Raw genomic sequence first — 14412 nt, 5'->3', positions numbered from 1 at the left:
CTTCCGACCACGTGACATACTGCGGCACAGCCGGAACTGTGGCGTTCAGGATCCGGAAAGCTGACTTGGTGGCGCGGACTGTTGGTGTTCCGAGGAAGGTGTGGTACGCACCCATACTCTTTTTCTCGAAGGGGTTGGATTTACCTGCGGATCCGACTTTGGGATCCGGCGAGTTATCATCCTCGTCCATCGCCTCGGAACTGTCCTCCTCCTTGTCCTTGTTCTTGCCCTTGCCTCCTTTGCCGCGTGGGCGGTGCTTCCGGGCTCGCTTGTATCCTGCTTCCGGGTCGTTTTTCAGATCGTTGACCCATTTGCAGTTGCGGTTAGTGTGAGTGGACTTCCCTGTGGCCGGATCCAAATGGGCCAGGTAGGGCATGTCTCTGTATTCCTCATAGGTTTGGGGGGCGCGGGCTCCGGCTGCGGTGACCTCGTCACTTCGCTGCTGGCCCCTGCCGGCTCCGCCTCCGCGACCGCGGCCTCTTCCGCCTCCTTGACCTCCGCGCTGAAAAGCCATGGCGACCATCTCGGATCCGCCACTCTTCTGGTCATCAGGTGGGTTTTTTCGCTTATTGCCGCTGGTGTTACCGTTGTCACGGTTCTTCTTTTGCTGGTGCAGGGGAATTGCTGTAGCTGCTAGATCTCCGCCTGCGTCGTCATCGGCGGCAGTATGATCGCTGGCGATGGTGATCATGTCATCCAACGTCAGCTTGTTTGCATTGACCAAGCAAGTTAGCTTGTGTCGCAGCAGTCCTCCTCGCTGCAAGCCACCAATGAAGGCGTGCATTGCTGTGCGGTTGTCGACGTTTTCGCACTCGTTTTCGCATGCCAACCATCGGGTGAGGAAGTTCCTTGATGTTTCTCCCTTCTTCGGATACATGCCCGTAAGTCGCTTGTTGTGGCAGGTCTTTTGTAGGTGCCCCGAAGTGTTTTTCGAAGGCGGTCTTCAGGTCGAACCGAGCAAAATATAGAATTCTTCTCGAGGTCGCTGAGCCGGATCCGGGCTGGACCTACAAGGTACAACTGAAGCATGCGGCAGGCGATATTAGGGGTTCCTCCGGCAAAGGTTACTGCATTATAGTAATCCTCGATCCAGGTATCCGGCCTTTCGGTGCCATCATAGGTCTTCAAATTTCCGGGTAGCTTGAGGTTCATCCTTGGCGTTGGTTCCTCTCGAATCATCCTGCCGAAGCACTTTGGGCCTATGTAATCAGTTTTGTATTCGTTGAGACGTTCCCGCGCGTCACGCGAGCCATGGCGGGGGGATTTTGAACGAGAGCGAGATCTCCGACCACCTCCTCCGCCTCCTCCTCCGCCTCCACCGCTGGGTGGTGGTGAAGGAGACCTGCGAGGGGGCCGATGTGACCTCTTGCTTCCGCCGTCCGAGTCTCCCCATCCTTTGCGATGTTGACTCCGGCTTCGATGGCTGCCTTCACCATGGTGCTGGTTGCCTTCGTCGTTCCGGCTTCTGCGAGGCTCCGGGTCGCGGTCTTTGTTCCGACTCCTCCTAGGCTCGGGTTCTCGATCGTTGTTCCGGCTCTGGCGGGGTTCCGGCGTACGCTCTCTGTGTCTCGGAGGCTGCACGTTCTCGCGGATGTTGATTCCACCTGGACCGTGTGGCCTGGTGTTTCCGACTGGACTACGGCGGCGAGGGAGTGGGGTACGCGGGTACCCGTTGGGTGGAGGAGAGGGATTCCGGTACTTGTTCCTACCGGTGTACATCGCATCCTTTCCCTTTCTAGGATCTGACGGTGGCGTCTTTGATGGTACGGGGATTGGATTTGGGTGTTCTCTGGTTTTCCTTCTGCGTTCCGAGGATCCAGTTCGCGACTCGTCATCGTGATGTCGATTGTCGTAGGCGTCCTTCTGCGCAGTAGAGACACAATGCTCCGGGTTGGATTCCAACCTGCGCGAAGTGTCTGCCTTGCTCTGCTGCTTCATTGCTGATGCAACGAGCGTACGGACGTATTCGATGTCGATCTCCTCGGTCTTTTTCTTCAAGATCTCCGCAGCCTTCTTCAAGTTATCCTTTCGAGTTGCGAGTGGCTGTTTCTCAGTGGGGGTCGCGAAGGTGATCTTGCGGGGAGGTATAGCATCCCGCCTGATTTTATCGGCCTCCCGCTGAAGCTCGGTGACCTTGTCCTTCCGGTGTTGCTCGGAGTTCCTTGACTTTTACCGGTTGTTCGTCAACCTCAAGCTCTCGCTGGTGGAAATTTTCCACGAAGTGCGCGGCTTCTTTCCTTTCATCCAGCATTGCCGCTGCGGTTCTTGCGAACTTCTGGGCTGTTGCCAGCATCTCCTGTCTTGTTGCTTCTAGAGCCTCCGGATTTGTGGCATCGTTAAGGGTTATTGGTTTGTTGAGAATAGCCGAATGCGCGATTGCCTCCATGCCTGCTTGTTCAACCAGCTCTTCAGGGGATAACACTTCCTTGTGCGGACGCTCCCGCGATAGCGGAGATCCTGCATGGGAAGGCTGTGGGTCGGAGTAGGTGTTGTCATCCCCTGATTCGTGTTGATCCAGCGCCGCCGAGGTTGCAAGGACCTGTTTAGGCTGGGCGGATTCAACTTCGGGCTGATCACCGTACCCATATTCCTTCACCTTGCGATCGAACTCTTCAGTATCCATAGAGGGGGCATCCCCGGAAATTGGGCTTAGGTTGCCCAAAATCGACTCTTCAACCGGAGTTCCGCTTTCTCTGACAGCCTCTTGCTGATCCGGAGCAGCGTTGTTTTCCGGGACCTCGACCTGCTCGGGACCAGCTCCGCCTTCTTGAGGGGCGGTTCCGGCGGTATGGGCCAAGAAGTGCACGAAGTGACACCTTTGTTTTTCTAACACCTGGGAGACCCAGGCGGATCTGCATTGGTCTTCCACCTTTACTTCCTGCTCAGGGGCGGATTGGGTGGGTTTTGATTTTTTCAGATCTAAGGCGGAATCTTCCCTAGGAAGTTCCTGCGTCTCAGATCGGATCTTCGCGACTCGCGTCCTGCTCGGCGGCGGTCGCGTCAGCGCTACTTACCAGTGGGTTTCCGTCGGAATCGACGGTTTCCCCGATGAAGATGTGTATGCCGCCAACTGGGACGATGGAGAGCTTGACGGGGTCGGTTTTAGCCGGAATCCAGCACTCATCCGGAGGGACGATCGACAGATTCCCGGCGTAAAGGACACGCCCCACAGCGATGGTGTCGTCGAAGCTTCCCATGGCGGAACCCTCCCGGTTCCGGCCTCCAGACGCCGCAGGCCCCACGGTGGGCGCCAACTGTCGTTGCCTAATCGACGGTACCTCGGAGGAGGGATCCTCACGAGGGGGAGAAGAAGTAGGGGCCATAGGGCGGAGTGCACACGGGACGGTGGTACGCGATTTACCCAGCTCCGGAACACCTGCACGAGGACAGGGCCTACTGCTGCTTGTCTGGAATTATCTGGGCGCTTTCGCGTTGTTACAATGAGTTGTGGTTGTGCCTCTAGGGCTCCCGGGATCCGGCTTATAAAGGCGCATGGATCTAGGGTTTACATGGAGAGTCCTAGCCGGATTACAGATTGCCTAACTACGGTACAATGTCTTGCCGTATACGTCACGGATCCGCCTTCCATATACGTCGTACTGGATCCGGGTTCCTCACGGGCCTCCACGGATCCGGGTTCCTCCAAATGTCGGTACGGATCCGGCTTACTGATCCTGGGCCGGACTTCATCCTTCATGATCAACAGCAACTGGGCCGCCCGATGGGCCACACGCCTCACCACCGTCTATGGGCCACCCGGGCTTGCCGGATCTAGGCACTGTCGATGGTACACCTATGAAGTATACCCACAACAGGCAGCTATCTAGGTTCTAGGATTAGGAAATTGGTTCCCTCGGTCCCTCCTACTCCTGATCTAAGTTTTTCACCATGATTGATATAGAAGTTGACTCTATTGACTTCGTTAATTGAGTTATGCTTCTTGTAGTAGTTGCCTCCTCCCTCTTTGAGTTCAACGACAGATTCTCCTTCGGTGATCTCCCAATCTAAGCAGGAGGTTTAAGAGCAAACATGCGAGTATGAGCGTACTCAACAAGTTCAATATATAGGAATACATGTTTTATGCACTAACTACAACCATGCACCAAAAAATTGTAGGAAAATGTAGGTTTTCGTAAACATTTCTTAAAAAAGTTTATTTTTGAAAAGCTATATACGTTAGTCTTCACAAATTGACCAGAACTTCATAGAGTTCCTTTCCTGTCGCGTTCACAGTTCCTTCCCGGAGCAAGGATTGACAAGGCACAGTTCAATATACTCTGCAGAGGTGCGTTACTTTTTCCATAAGAGATTCTTATCCTTGTTACCAACTATGCACTGGAGCCGAGTATAAGAACCAAACCAATCACCGCTCTTCTCCACGACCCAGCATACCCACTCTTTTGTCCCACTCACATATCCCCAATAGAATTCGCTTGAAGTTGATGGAATGCTCGACGAAGCTGAAAAATTACGGTACAAACGATGATAAGCTGAAACAAAAGGTCCTGGAGATGCACAAGATCAACCTGAAGGTGATGGAATGCTTGGCGAAGCTTAGGGTGCCCGAAGATGAGCGAATCATCATCAACTTCGGCGATCACCAGCAAAAGGGAATGACTTGATTCCGGCAATAGAGATCTCCCCTTCTCGATTCCTTGCTCTAGCATGGTCGCCACAAATCTACAGGCTTATCCTCAACTACTCCACAGACCAATGGATCGTCTAGACCATCGGCTAGCTGGAATTTCTTCTGACGTGGTTCAGTGATGTTGATGAAGAACACGACAGATTGAGAGCCATAGAGAGCTTGGAAAGTGGCGTCTAGGGTTTATGGTCTCTTGGAGAAGCTCCTGGTGGGGTTTTATAATGCCGGGGAATCTTGGAGACGATGGCATGGCTGCGGTGACGAATGGGATTAGGCGGTGATGTCGACAATGATTAGGACTTCCAATCGATAGCTACGGCTACCTACGGATGCAGGAGGACGCCTAATCCACTTAGTGAGGGTCGCGTTCATCCGACGTAGTCTGAATCGTCGGCGGGACATGGCCATGTCGCCATGTTAAGCATGCGTGGGAGGCGAAGACGAAGACAACGATGCTGAAAGGTGAGTCCCACCCCTTGTGTACCCCGAATCTGTATCCTGGGCTGGGCCAACTTCACTACCCTTGGTGGCTACTGTCGGGCCGGTGCTGGTTTGGTATGCCTCTTTCTTTTTCTTTATTGCTTTTTCTTTTCTGTTTTTTCTATTTTTAATTTCCATTTGAACTTCCAAACTATTTTGGATGAATTTGAATATAGGAAAGCTTCTAAATTTATCAAAGATGTTGTGTAAGATATTATCTTGTATTAAAATTTATTTATATGTTAGTATACTTGTATTTTATCCATATCTCAAAGTTTAAATGAGTACATATCTTAATTGAGATGATTTTATCTCTCTTCCTCTTGAACTCAATTCTATTTGGATTATTTTAATTTTATGACTTCTTTACAAAATGCAACAGAGATTTTTATTAGATCATGGTATTGTATTAACAATATTGGTTTGTGCACTTATATTTTCAATATGGCTAAATTTTAAATGGATATCTTAATAGTGATAATTCCAATTCTCATTGTTTTGGAGTTACGATTATTTTTCTAAAACTTGTAAACTTACCTAGTGATAGATAAGTCTTTTATTATGTATTCCTTTACAAATACATAATTTACAAGGTTAATCATGAGCATTATATAATATGCTTATATTTTTCTAAGGACTTGCAAAATTATTTAGGGCTATTGTAAAGTCATTATTAGTATTGTTTTCTTAAACCTTAGATTCAAATGCTTAGGGTAGATTTTTTCACGAGACATGCATTTGCTTAAAATGGTGATTTGGCTTATATGACACTTGCTAATTTGCTCACTTGGTTCATGGGCTTGACTTTAATTTTAATAATGGCCAATTAATCATAAACCTTGGATTTGAATGGAGGTGAATGTACAACGACGTCGCCTAGAGGGGGGGGGGGTGAATAGGCGGGTTATAAAAACTTCTACTTGAGAGCTAAACAAGGCAGAATAAAACTACTTAGTGTTTACTAGTTTAGCTCAAAGCCTATCAACTAGGGATTTGCCTAAGTGCACCAACAACCTATGCTAGCATGACGAGAAACAAGGTGATAACAAGCTAGGTATAGAACATCAAGCATGACGGATATCACAATGTAAAGCGCATAGGTAAAGGAACTCGGGTTGAGAAGTAACCGGTGCACGAGGAGACGACGATGTATCCCGAAGTTCACACCCAAGGGTGCTACGTCTCCGTTGGAGCGGTGTGAAGGCACGAGACACTCCAATGAGCCGCTAGGGCCACCGTATTCTCCTCGAGCCTTTCCACCAAGGGGAAAGCCTCGATCCACTAAGGGACCCTTGAGGGTGGTCAACGAACCCGTACAAGCTTGGACAAACACCCAAGTATCAAACTTGATGCAACTCCACAACACGGAGGCTCTCAAGTACAAGGCCTCAAAGGCTACAACACGCCACACCGGCGACAAGGCCGCAAAGACTCCAACGCGCCACAACCGGCTCCAAAACCACAAAGACTACCACACTCCACAAAGGCAACAACGCCACAAAGGCTACCACGTCACAAAGACGACAAGGCCACAAAGGCTACAAGGCCACTAAGGCTACAACACCACAAAGACAACAAGGTCATGAAGGCAACAACACTACTAAGGTCAACAAGCTCTCTACGAGACCGAAACCCCGGAGAGAACCCAAACCGATGCACCTAATGCATTGGCTAAGAACACCACTAAGATGCCCAAGTTCTTCTCTCCTAAATTCCCACAAAGCTACAAAAGCTATTGTGGGAATAAGGGAGGAAGAACAAATATGAGGAGGAACACCAAATTACTCCAAGATCTAGATCTACCAAGATCCCCTCACTTGGAGAGGGATTCAATTGGTGAAACACTAGATCTAGATCCCCTCTCTCCTTTCCCCCAAAAAGATGCAAGAAATAGTGGGAGGATCAAGAGGATGTTAAAGCTCTTCAAGGTCAACAATGGAGGAGAGAGAATGGTGAGAAGAACTACTTGGGTCGGAGGTGGAAGAGAGGTATAAATAGGGCCCCAAAAATATAGCTGTTGGGGGCTGGAAAAACGGTCAGATTCGCGCCCGAGCGGTACTACCGCTTGCGTCAAAACTGTGCAGAAAACAGGCAGAAAACGACCCAAAGCGGTACTACCTCTTGTGAAAGCGGTACTACCTCTCGAGCGGTACTACCGGGTAGGTACCGGCCCAATATCGGACCGGATCCAGGTTCTTACAGAGACCAAACCGGTACCTGACCGGTACTACCGCCCTTCTTCTTTTTCCCTCTAAATCGCGATACAGAAACTGCAATAACTTGGGCTAGGAAACTCCAAATGAGGTGAAACCAATTTTGCTGGAAAGAGGGCGACAAGATCTACCTCTACACAAGGTGAAAAGATGGAAAAGAGTGGATGATGATTTTCTCATGATCATAGAGGTGTGACCTCTCAATATAATATATCGGGAAAATCATCACCCTCGCACATGCAACAGGCGATGCATACGGAATCCGTTTCCGATGAGCTAGAGCTTGTCATGAGAATAAACACAAGCTCTAAAACATCTCATGGATAAGAACCAAGAACAACCAAGAAACACGATGCAATGCATGCAAGGTTTGAGCTCTCTCCGATGATGCGACCCACTATCCTATCGAGCATAAACCTTGTCCTTGCGCGTTCCACTCAAGTCGGTAAGCTCCATCTTCACCCTCTTCATCATTGTACATGCCACCATCTTCTTCCAACATACACGCCACCGTATTCTTCCATCTTGTACGCACGCCACCGTCTTCATCCATATTATACGCCGTCTTCATCCCTCTTCATCTTCTACACCGTCTTCATCTCTCTTCGACACCATCTTCATCCGTCTTCTTCATTGTACTCAATCTTCTCCATCTTGCAACCTTGAGACCAACACATGGCTATGGACACGACCTAAGATAGATTCTCAATACAACCGTTAGTCCATAGAGATTGTCATCAATTACCAAAACCACACATGGGAGGCTCCATGTTCTTTCAGGAGGGCACTATACTAGGGTTTACTTATGATCACCAAGGAATGCTTAATTTGAAATTGATATTGTGGGTTAGGATTCCAAGTGTATAAATCAAATGTTATAATTGATGCGAAGGCTGGTTCTCTCACCCAAGTAGATATTGATAATTCCGTAGACGTGGTTAATAAAATTTGGTTTCTAAGCTAACAAGGTTTTAGCGCCCTTCGATTGATTCTCTACTTCAGATGTTGAAGATGAATTAGGGTTACTTACTACCATTTCTATTATTTTTTTTGTGAAGGATGATATATGCTTATCATAAGGCTTTCCTAGAATTCTTATTCACATTTATCTCCAAGGCATAATAATGTAATAAGCATTATCAATTTATTTCTCATTAATTCCTCACTTCTAGTTCTTAAAAATTTGTCATTAAACACCTTTATTTACTACTCTAAACATTCATTTTGATTTTGAAGTTAATCTTGATGGCTCCTAGTTCATTAGAGTTTAACTACTTCCTTCATCACAATTCTCAAGGTTCTATGATCAACACATAATAGCGATGATCAAGGTTCTGGGCTTCCTAAAGGCACAACTAAGAAGATTTATCTCTCACCTCCAAGATCAAGTGCTTGCTCAAGTAACTTGAGTGTAACACTTAACTTGTACTCTCTTACATGAGCATGGAGATGGTTAGGGTTTCTAACATGCTCACAAGGTTTCTTAATTTGATCATATAAATTTAAGTTCAAATTGACTACCTTATTTTGGACTAGTTTCTACTTACTTTTGTATGTCAAGAATATGGTTCTATGCCATTTAAGTTTGGATTAACTCACCACTTCTCAATGAAATGGATTATATCCTAAGGTCCTAACTCAAGGGATGATGATGATATCATATGAATAGATGGGCTGACTCTCCCTTCACCATAGTTTGATGTAAATAATTTTGGAATAGACAAGAATATAATATATCAAAATTTGATAATAGAACTTGTATTGATTTACTTGTCATAAGTTTAAGAATTGAGTTGAATAAATACCATGAACATCATGGTAAGAATAGATATTGAATAAAGACATGAAAAGGATAAGTCAAGATTGGTTCTTAACTTTCTTCTTCCTTGTTTAGTACTTGAAAATATACATATGTTGTTGCAAGAAATACCATATTATGATCCTCTAGAAGATATATATTTGATCCCTAAGTAATGTGTTGTTTCAATGCTAGTTCTATTTTATCTAACCCATAGATCAAATTATATTTACCCAAAGTAAAGTTTTAGCAAAGGTTACATTGAAATTTACCGCGCTTAGCTTGATGATCTAGTTTAATTCCATCAATTTAAGTGAAACTTTAATCACTCTAGCGGATCTCCCTCTAGCAAATCTCTTTCTTTAGCTCGTTGCGGTCACTTAACTTCGTCTTCACGAAAGATTTGATTTAACATATTCTGCAAGTAACATCTATACTCATAGTCAGCTGCAGAAAGGCCTGCTAGCTCACTGTGCTTATCAATATAACCTACATGTTCTGAAATCAGATCCCTCTCACTTTTGTACGCCCCTTCGATATTTAAGTTCCAGCCTTTAGGAACTCTCCGTAAATTGGCAAAATCATCATGCCATCTAGTTACAACATCTGCCAGATCTTCGATGAGTAACCAGCAGAGTTCAAATTTAAATATTTTATGAGGAACCTGATGGATGTACCACGTATCTAATAAAATAGCAGCATGATCAGACACGCCATTAGGATTCCAATCCGTAGACATGAACCATGTGCCTCCAGTACGTTGAAGACGACGACGGGAAGGCATCGGAACGATCACAATCAAGATCCGTATCGTTTCCTCTCCCCCGGAACCAAGCGATCTGCTTTCACGGATAGGCCCGGCCGAGTCGCGATCGCCGATCGTCACCACCACCGCGCGCGTGTCTCTGTGCTCGGGGCATTAGCTTCCTTTTCCTCAACACACGCGCACTTGCGCTCGTTGCACCAAGATCCCTTTCTGGGCGTAAAGCCGCAGTCTCCTTTTGCATACACTCGTTAAATTATTGGCAGTTTAGGAGCGCCTAATTGGGTCGCCCAGTTGCATCGCCTGGAGGACTCGACACCGACTGGATCGATTGATTGCTGTGGATAAGACTCGAATCTCTCTCCTCCCTGCATCGTACGTAGTGGGAGTACATGTTGCATCTGTCCAAGAGGCGCATGCAGCAATAGACCACCAATATTACGGTAGCTAAAAAAGAAATCGCATGGTAATTGTTCAGACTGCAGATCTCTTCGAATATATGTTCAAGATATAAACTGAAGACAAACCACTGTAAATATCACACTCACTGATGGACCATATCCAATAGCGACGCGAAAGAAAGAAGAAGGAGGGTCAGTGGCTAATTAGCTTATGGAGGTGAAAGTGCAAGTTGTGCCCAACGATCTAGCGTCCAAGTCACCAGGGTGATGCAGACCAACTTTGGTACGCCGGCGCTTTGGGTGATTAAAACTCCACTAGCTAATCAAGCTATGCAGGCGAAGCTAGCTACTTGGATGATATACGTGTGGGCGAGAGAGGCCATTGAGGATTTGAGAGAACCCTTGTGCTGATCAAGGGGCGCTCTTGATTGGTGATTAATTAGTACTACTAGTAGGAGTATATTATGCGGCACCATCGTCAAATCATGTTGGTTGTTTAATTTGAGGTGGTCGCCGTCGTGCTCTGCTTTGCGGGTTGCCGCGTGACGACCCTCCGGCGGTATATGGTGCTCCGGTGAGGGACGGGTGTCGCACGGAGATCGACCAGGCTTGTGGGTTTTACTTCAGAGCTAGCACCAGTTTTTCTCTACGAAAATGATCTGGCTTTCCTTAGAAAATGATCATCGGAGTTTACATTGAGTAATTGAGGCTAGTATATATGCCCAATCCAATAAACTGAACCAAACATGCATATAGTGGTCTCTACAATCATATCTTCAAGTTCCTCCATATGTCTCTACAGAACATTCATATAACTTGGAGCAACTTTAAAGTTTTGGGGAGTCCCAAGAAACCGCCTACCATGACTAGTTGAAAACCGAGCATCAAAGAATGCCTAGTGTGTCTTGGGCCAAAAACCTTGTAAAGGAGGCCACTAAACAATTGTGAAAGAATACAAATAACACAAAAAGACAAACTAAAGAAACTAGACACCAGATTAAACTCAGCATTGGCGGCACTTCTCTCACCATCCTGATATACTGATGCACTGTGGAGATTACCATCATAGTAGGAATTTCTCTCCTCAACATCGACTATGACAATCCTACCATGACGGGACTGAAGCAAAGTATCTTTTTTTGTCTCCACCACAGAGACACCGTAGCCATGGACATACAAAATATACGTAGGCAGTACCTAATTTACGCGCATCTAGGGTCCCCTCACCTCTTTGCATCGGTCACCAGAGGTGAGGGGAAACATCAGGACACATGTTGAAGAAAACGAGGACACCCTTTTTTTTTACATCACAACAACGATGGTTTGTCGATCTCTCGTTCAAGAGAAAATATCCGTAGAAACCAAGTTACAATAATGAAAAAGGCCATAAAAGCACATTTAAAGTTTGAAATAAAATATCATTCAATAAAATATCAAAGGAATGTGGTATGTTAAGGTAATGTTCTATAAATATGTAAAAAAAAAAGTTCAGACACTTATTTATTTTGAAGGTAAAGTAAAATATGCATGGATAGTGATGGTGTAAACCTTTGTGTTTCTTTATAGATCTGATCTTGAACAAGAATTTTCGCATCAGCTAGTACATTGCTTGTTCAATGAGCTATTCTAGATGGCAGCCCATAAAACCGGGTCTATCAACCTGTATTGGCCACTGGCCACAGCTCTATGGCTCTCCTCAGTTCCTGAAGGACCGTGACATTCAGAAATATGAATTTTCCTTCAATATTTTTTTCAGAAATATCAGAATGCACTGCATGATAGAATCATACACAAACGCACTTTTTACGCAAAATAAGTGCACCCCCAAAAAAGAGCAAAATAGCGCATATCTTTTGAAGGATCAGAAGGACGCATAGCTCAAGCATCCGAACAAGCGACGAGCTAGTTAGTTATACGTTTTACAAAGACGGAAAACGTCTTGTGAAGAAAACTGATTGAGGAAGGTTCAGATAAAAAGTGATTCAGGAACTCGGCAGTGTGCCTTCTTCTTCGTCACCCGCGCACCGGGTGCAGCACCATAGCTAGTCCACCTCACCTTCTTCCCGGGAGAACCCACACTAGAGGCTTTCTCCTCTTCCGTAGTTTCCGATCCAGGCTTGATTAAAATCTTACATGCTTTCTTCTCCTTCTGTCTCCTCCGAGGAACAGCTACTATGATTGCTCGAGGCGGCTTTCTTTTCCGGCGCCGATTGGTGCGACAGCTGCTCGAGCTTCTTGGTCAACTCGGCCTTCTCGTCCCTGAGATGGGCGCTCTCGCGGCGGGCGTCGGCGCAGTGCCTCAATGCGCCGTTGAGCTCGTCGAGGAGGCGGCGGTTGGCGCCACGGAGGTGCGCGGCCTGCGCCCTCAGCTCGCTCAGCTGCCGCTGCTTGCGCATGCGCGACCGTCGCGCCGACTCCCGGTTCGAGACCATACGCCGTCGCCTCCTCTCCTCCTCGGCAGCTCCAACGCAAACGCCATCGCCAGCAACGCCCACCTGGAAGTAGTTGACGCCTCCGGCGTCGGAGCCCGAGCTGGGTGAGCCATTGCCGCTGGCAAGGTGAGCCGCTTCTTGTAGGATAGTGTCAAGTTCAAAGCCAGGAGACGCATCGTCTCCGGCGAGTAGAGCAGTAGGATCAAAGGAGGGAGGGAAGTAGGCCTGAGGCGGCAGGGCCATGTTTATGTGGTGGTGAGCGGCGAAGGAGGGGGGACGATTTGGAGGCGGGAGGAAGTGAAGGCTGGCCACCTCACCATGGTTATGGTGGTACATGATCTTGTTTCTTCTTTTCTCTTCTTTGCTTATGCTAGCTTCAAGTGTAGTAGCGCTAGTTTATAGCTGCGATGTAGCTATGTGATTGATCTTGTTTGTTGTCTATGGCTCATGTGGAGAAGAAGCCATGGGTAGGTGAGGGCCTTTTATAGTGTGGGCGTGTGGCAGAGTAGCTTTGCTCTGTCCTAGAGAGAGAAAAAATGGGTTCCCTTCTCTCTCACAATTGGGATATGCTATCATTTTTTTTTTGTAGTTTAAGAATCTAACATATGTTGAGCTGGAGTTTGGTAGCTTAGGGCATCTCCAGCGGCCCCACGCATTTCGGATGCTAAAAGTAATCTCGCGTGTCCGTTTGGTTCGGGCCGTGGACACAAAAATGGTTGTCGGGTCACCATTGTCCGTTTGCGTCTGGGGTTGCCCAGTGACCCGACGCATTTTGTCGAGCGAGGCCGGTTCAGGGTTATTTACACTGAAAATATGTAACATATGAAACAAATTAGCCATAGAAAACTACGAAAATAGAGGTTCTAAATACTTTATTATTATAATCAAATAAATGCGAAAGTCTACATGCATCAAACATTAAAATGCATAGGGCATACACCACAATTAACAAATAAAAGTAGATGAGATTGGTGGCCAGCCAAAGCCAACTGATGGTTAGTCAAATTCTTCTGGAGGCGTTTGAAAATGTTGTTGTCAGAGACTTTAACGTTCATATTTCAGAACTCCTCCCAGGTACCCGTCCTAGGATTTGGCTCAACCAACTCACCTTAAAAGTCCCATCCGTGTTCACTGCGGTCATCAGGACGCTTTGTCTCGACGATCATGTTGTGCACGATCACAGAACATGTCATCACCTCATGCATTAGTTGGGTGGCGAACAATTGCCCAACGAGCTTGGATCACACAAAATGCTCGCTCCACATCTTTCCTGCAAGCCTCTTACATCTGTTTGAGGATTAGGGATTGTCTTCACTAGTGTGGCCCTGTCAGGATAAATGTCATCAACAAGATAATATGGCTTGTCATATGCACTGGCATTGATCTCATAGCTCACCTTAGAAACAATGCCTTCCATAAGCTGGTTGAACACCATAGAGCGGTTGAGCATATTGATGTCTTTGTGTGAACAAGCCATGCCAAAGAAACAGTGCCAAATCCTCAAATCTTGCGATGCCACTACTTTCAGAAAAACAATGCATCCCTCAGCATGGCCGATGCACTGACCTTGCCATCCAAATGGGCAGTTCTTCCACTACCAATGCATGCAATCGGTGCTACCAATCATGTCTCGGAACCCTCTAGCCTCATTGATCGACAACATGCATCCAATGTCCTCAA

The 14412-nt window shown here is 46.8% G+C and overlaps 1 protein-coding gene across 1 annotated transcript; it reads right to left on the bottom strand.

Moving 5' to 3' along the window:
* Nucleotides 1-12124: 12124 nt before the first annotated feature.
* Nucleotides 12125-13167, bottom strand: LOC124682092 (basic leucine zipper 43-like). Its single transcript, XM_047216855.1, has one exon. The coding sequence runs from the start codon at nt 13066-13068 to the stop codon at nt 12430-12432; it is 639 nt and encodes a 212-aa protein (XP_047072811.1). The 5' UTR covers nt 13069-13167; the 3' UTR covers nt 12125-12429.
* Between the last annotated feature and the right edge of the window lie 1245 nt (nt 13168-14412).

The sequence above is a fragment of the Lolium rigidum genome, chromosome 1, assembly GCF_022539505.1.
Source record: "Lolium rigidum isolate FL_2022 chromosome 1, APGP_CSIRO_Lrig_0.1, whole genome shotgun sequence".
NCBI lineage: Eukaryota > Viridiplantae > Streptophyta > Magnoliopsida > Poales > Poaceae > Lolium > Lolium rigidum.
This window is presented reverse-complemented; position numbering and strand designations above follow the sequence as displayed.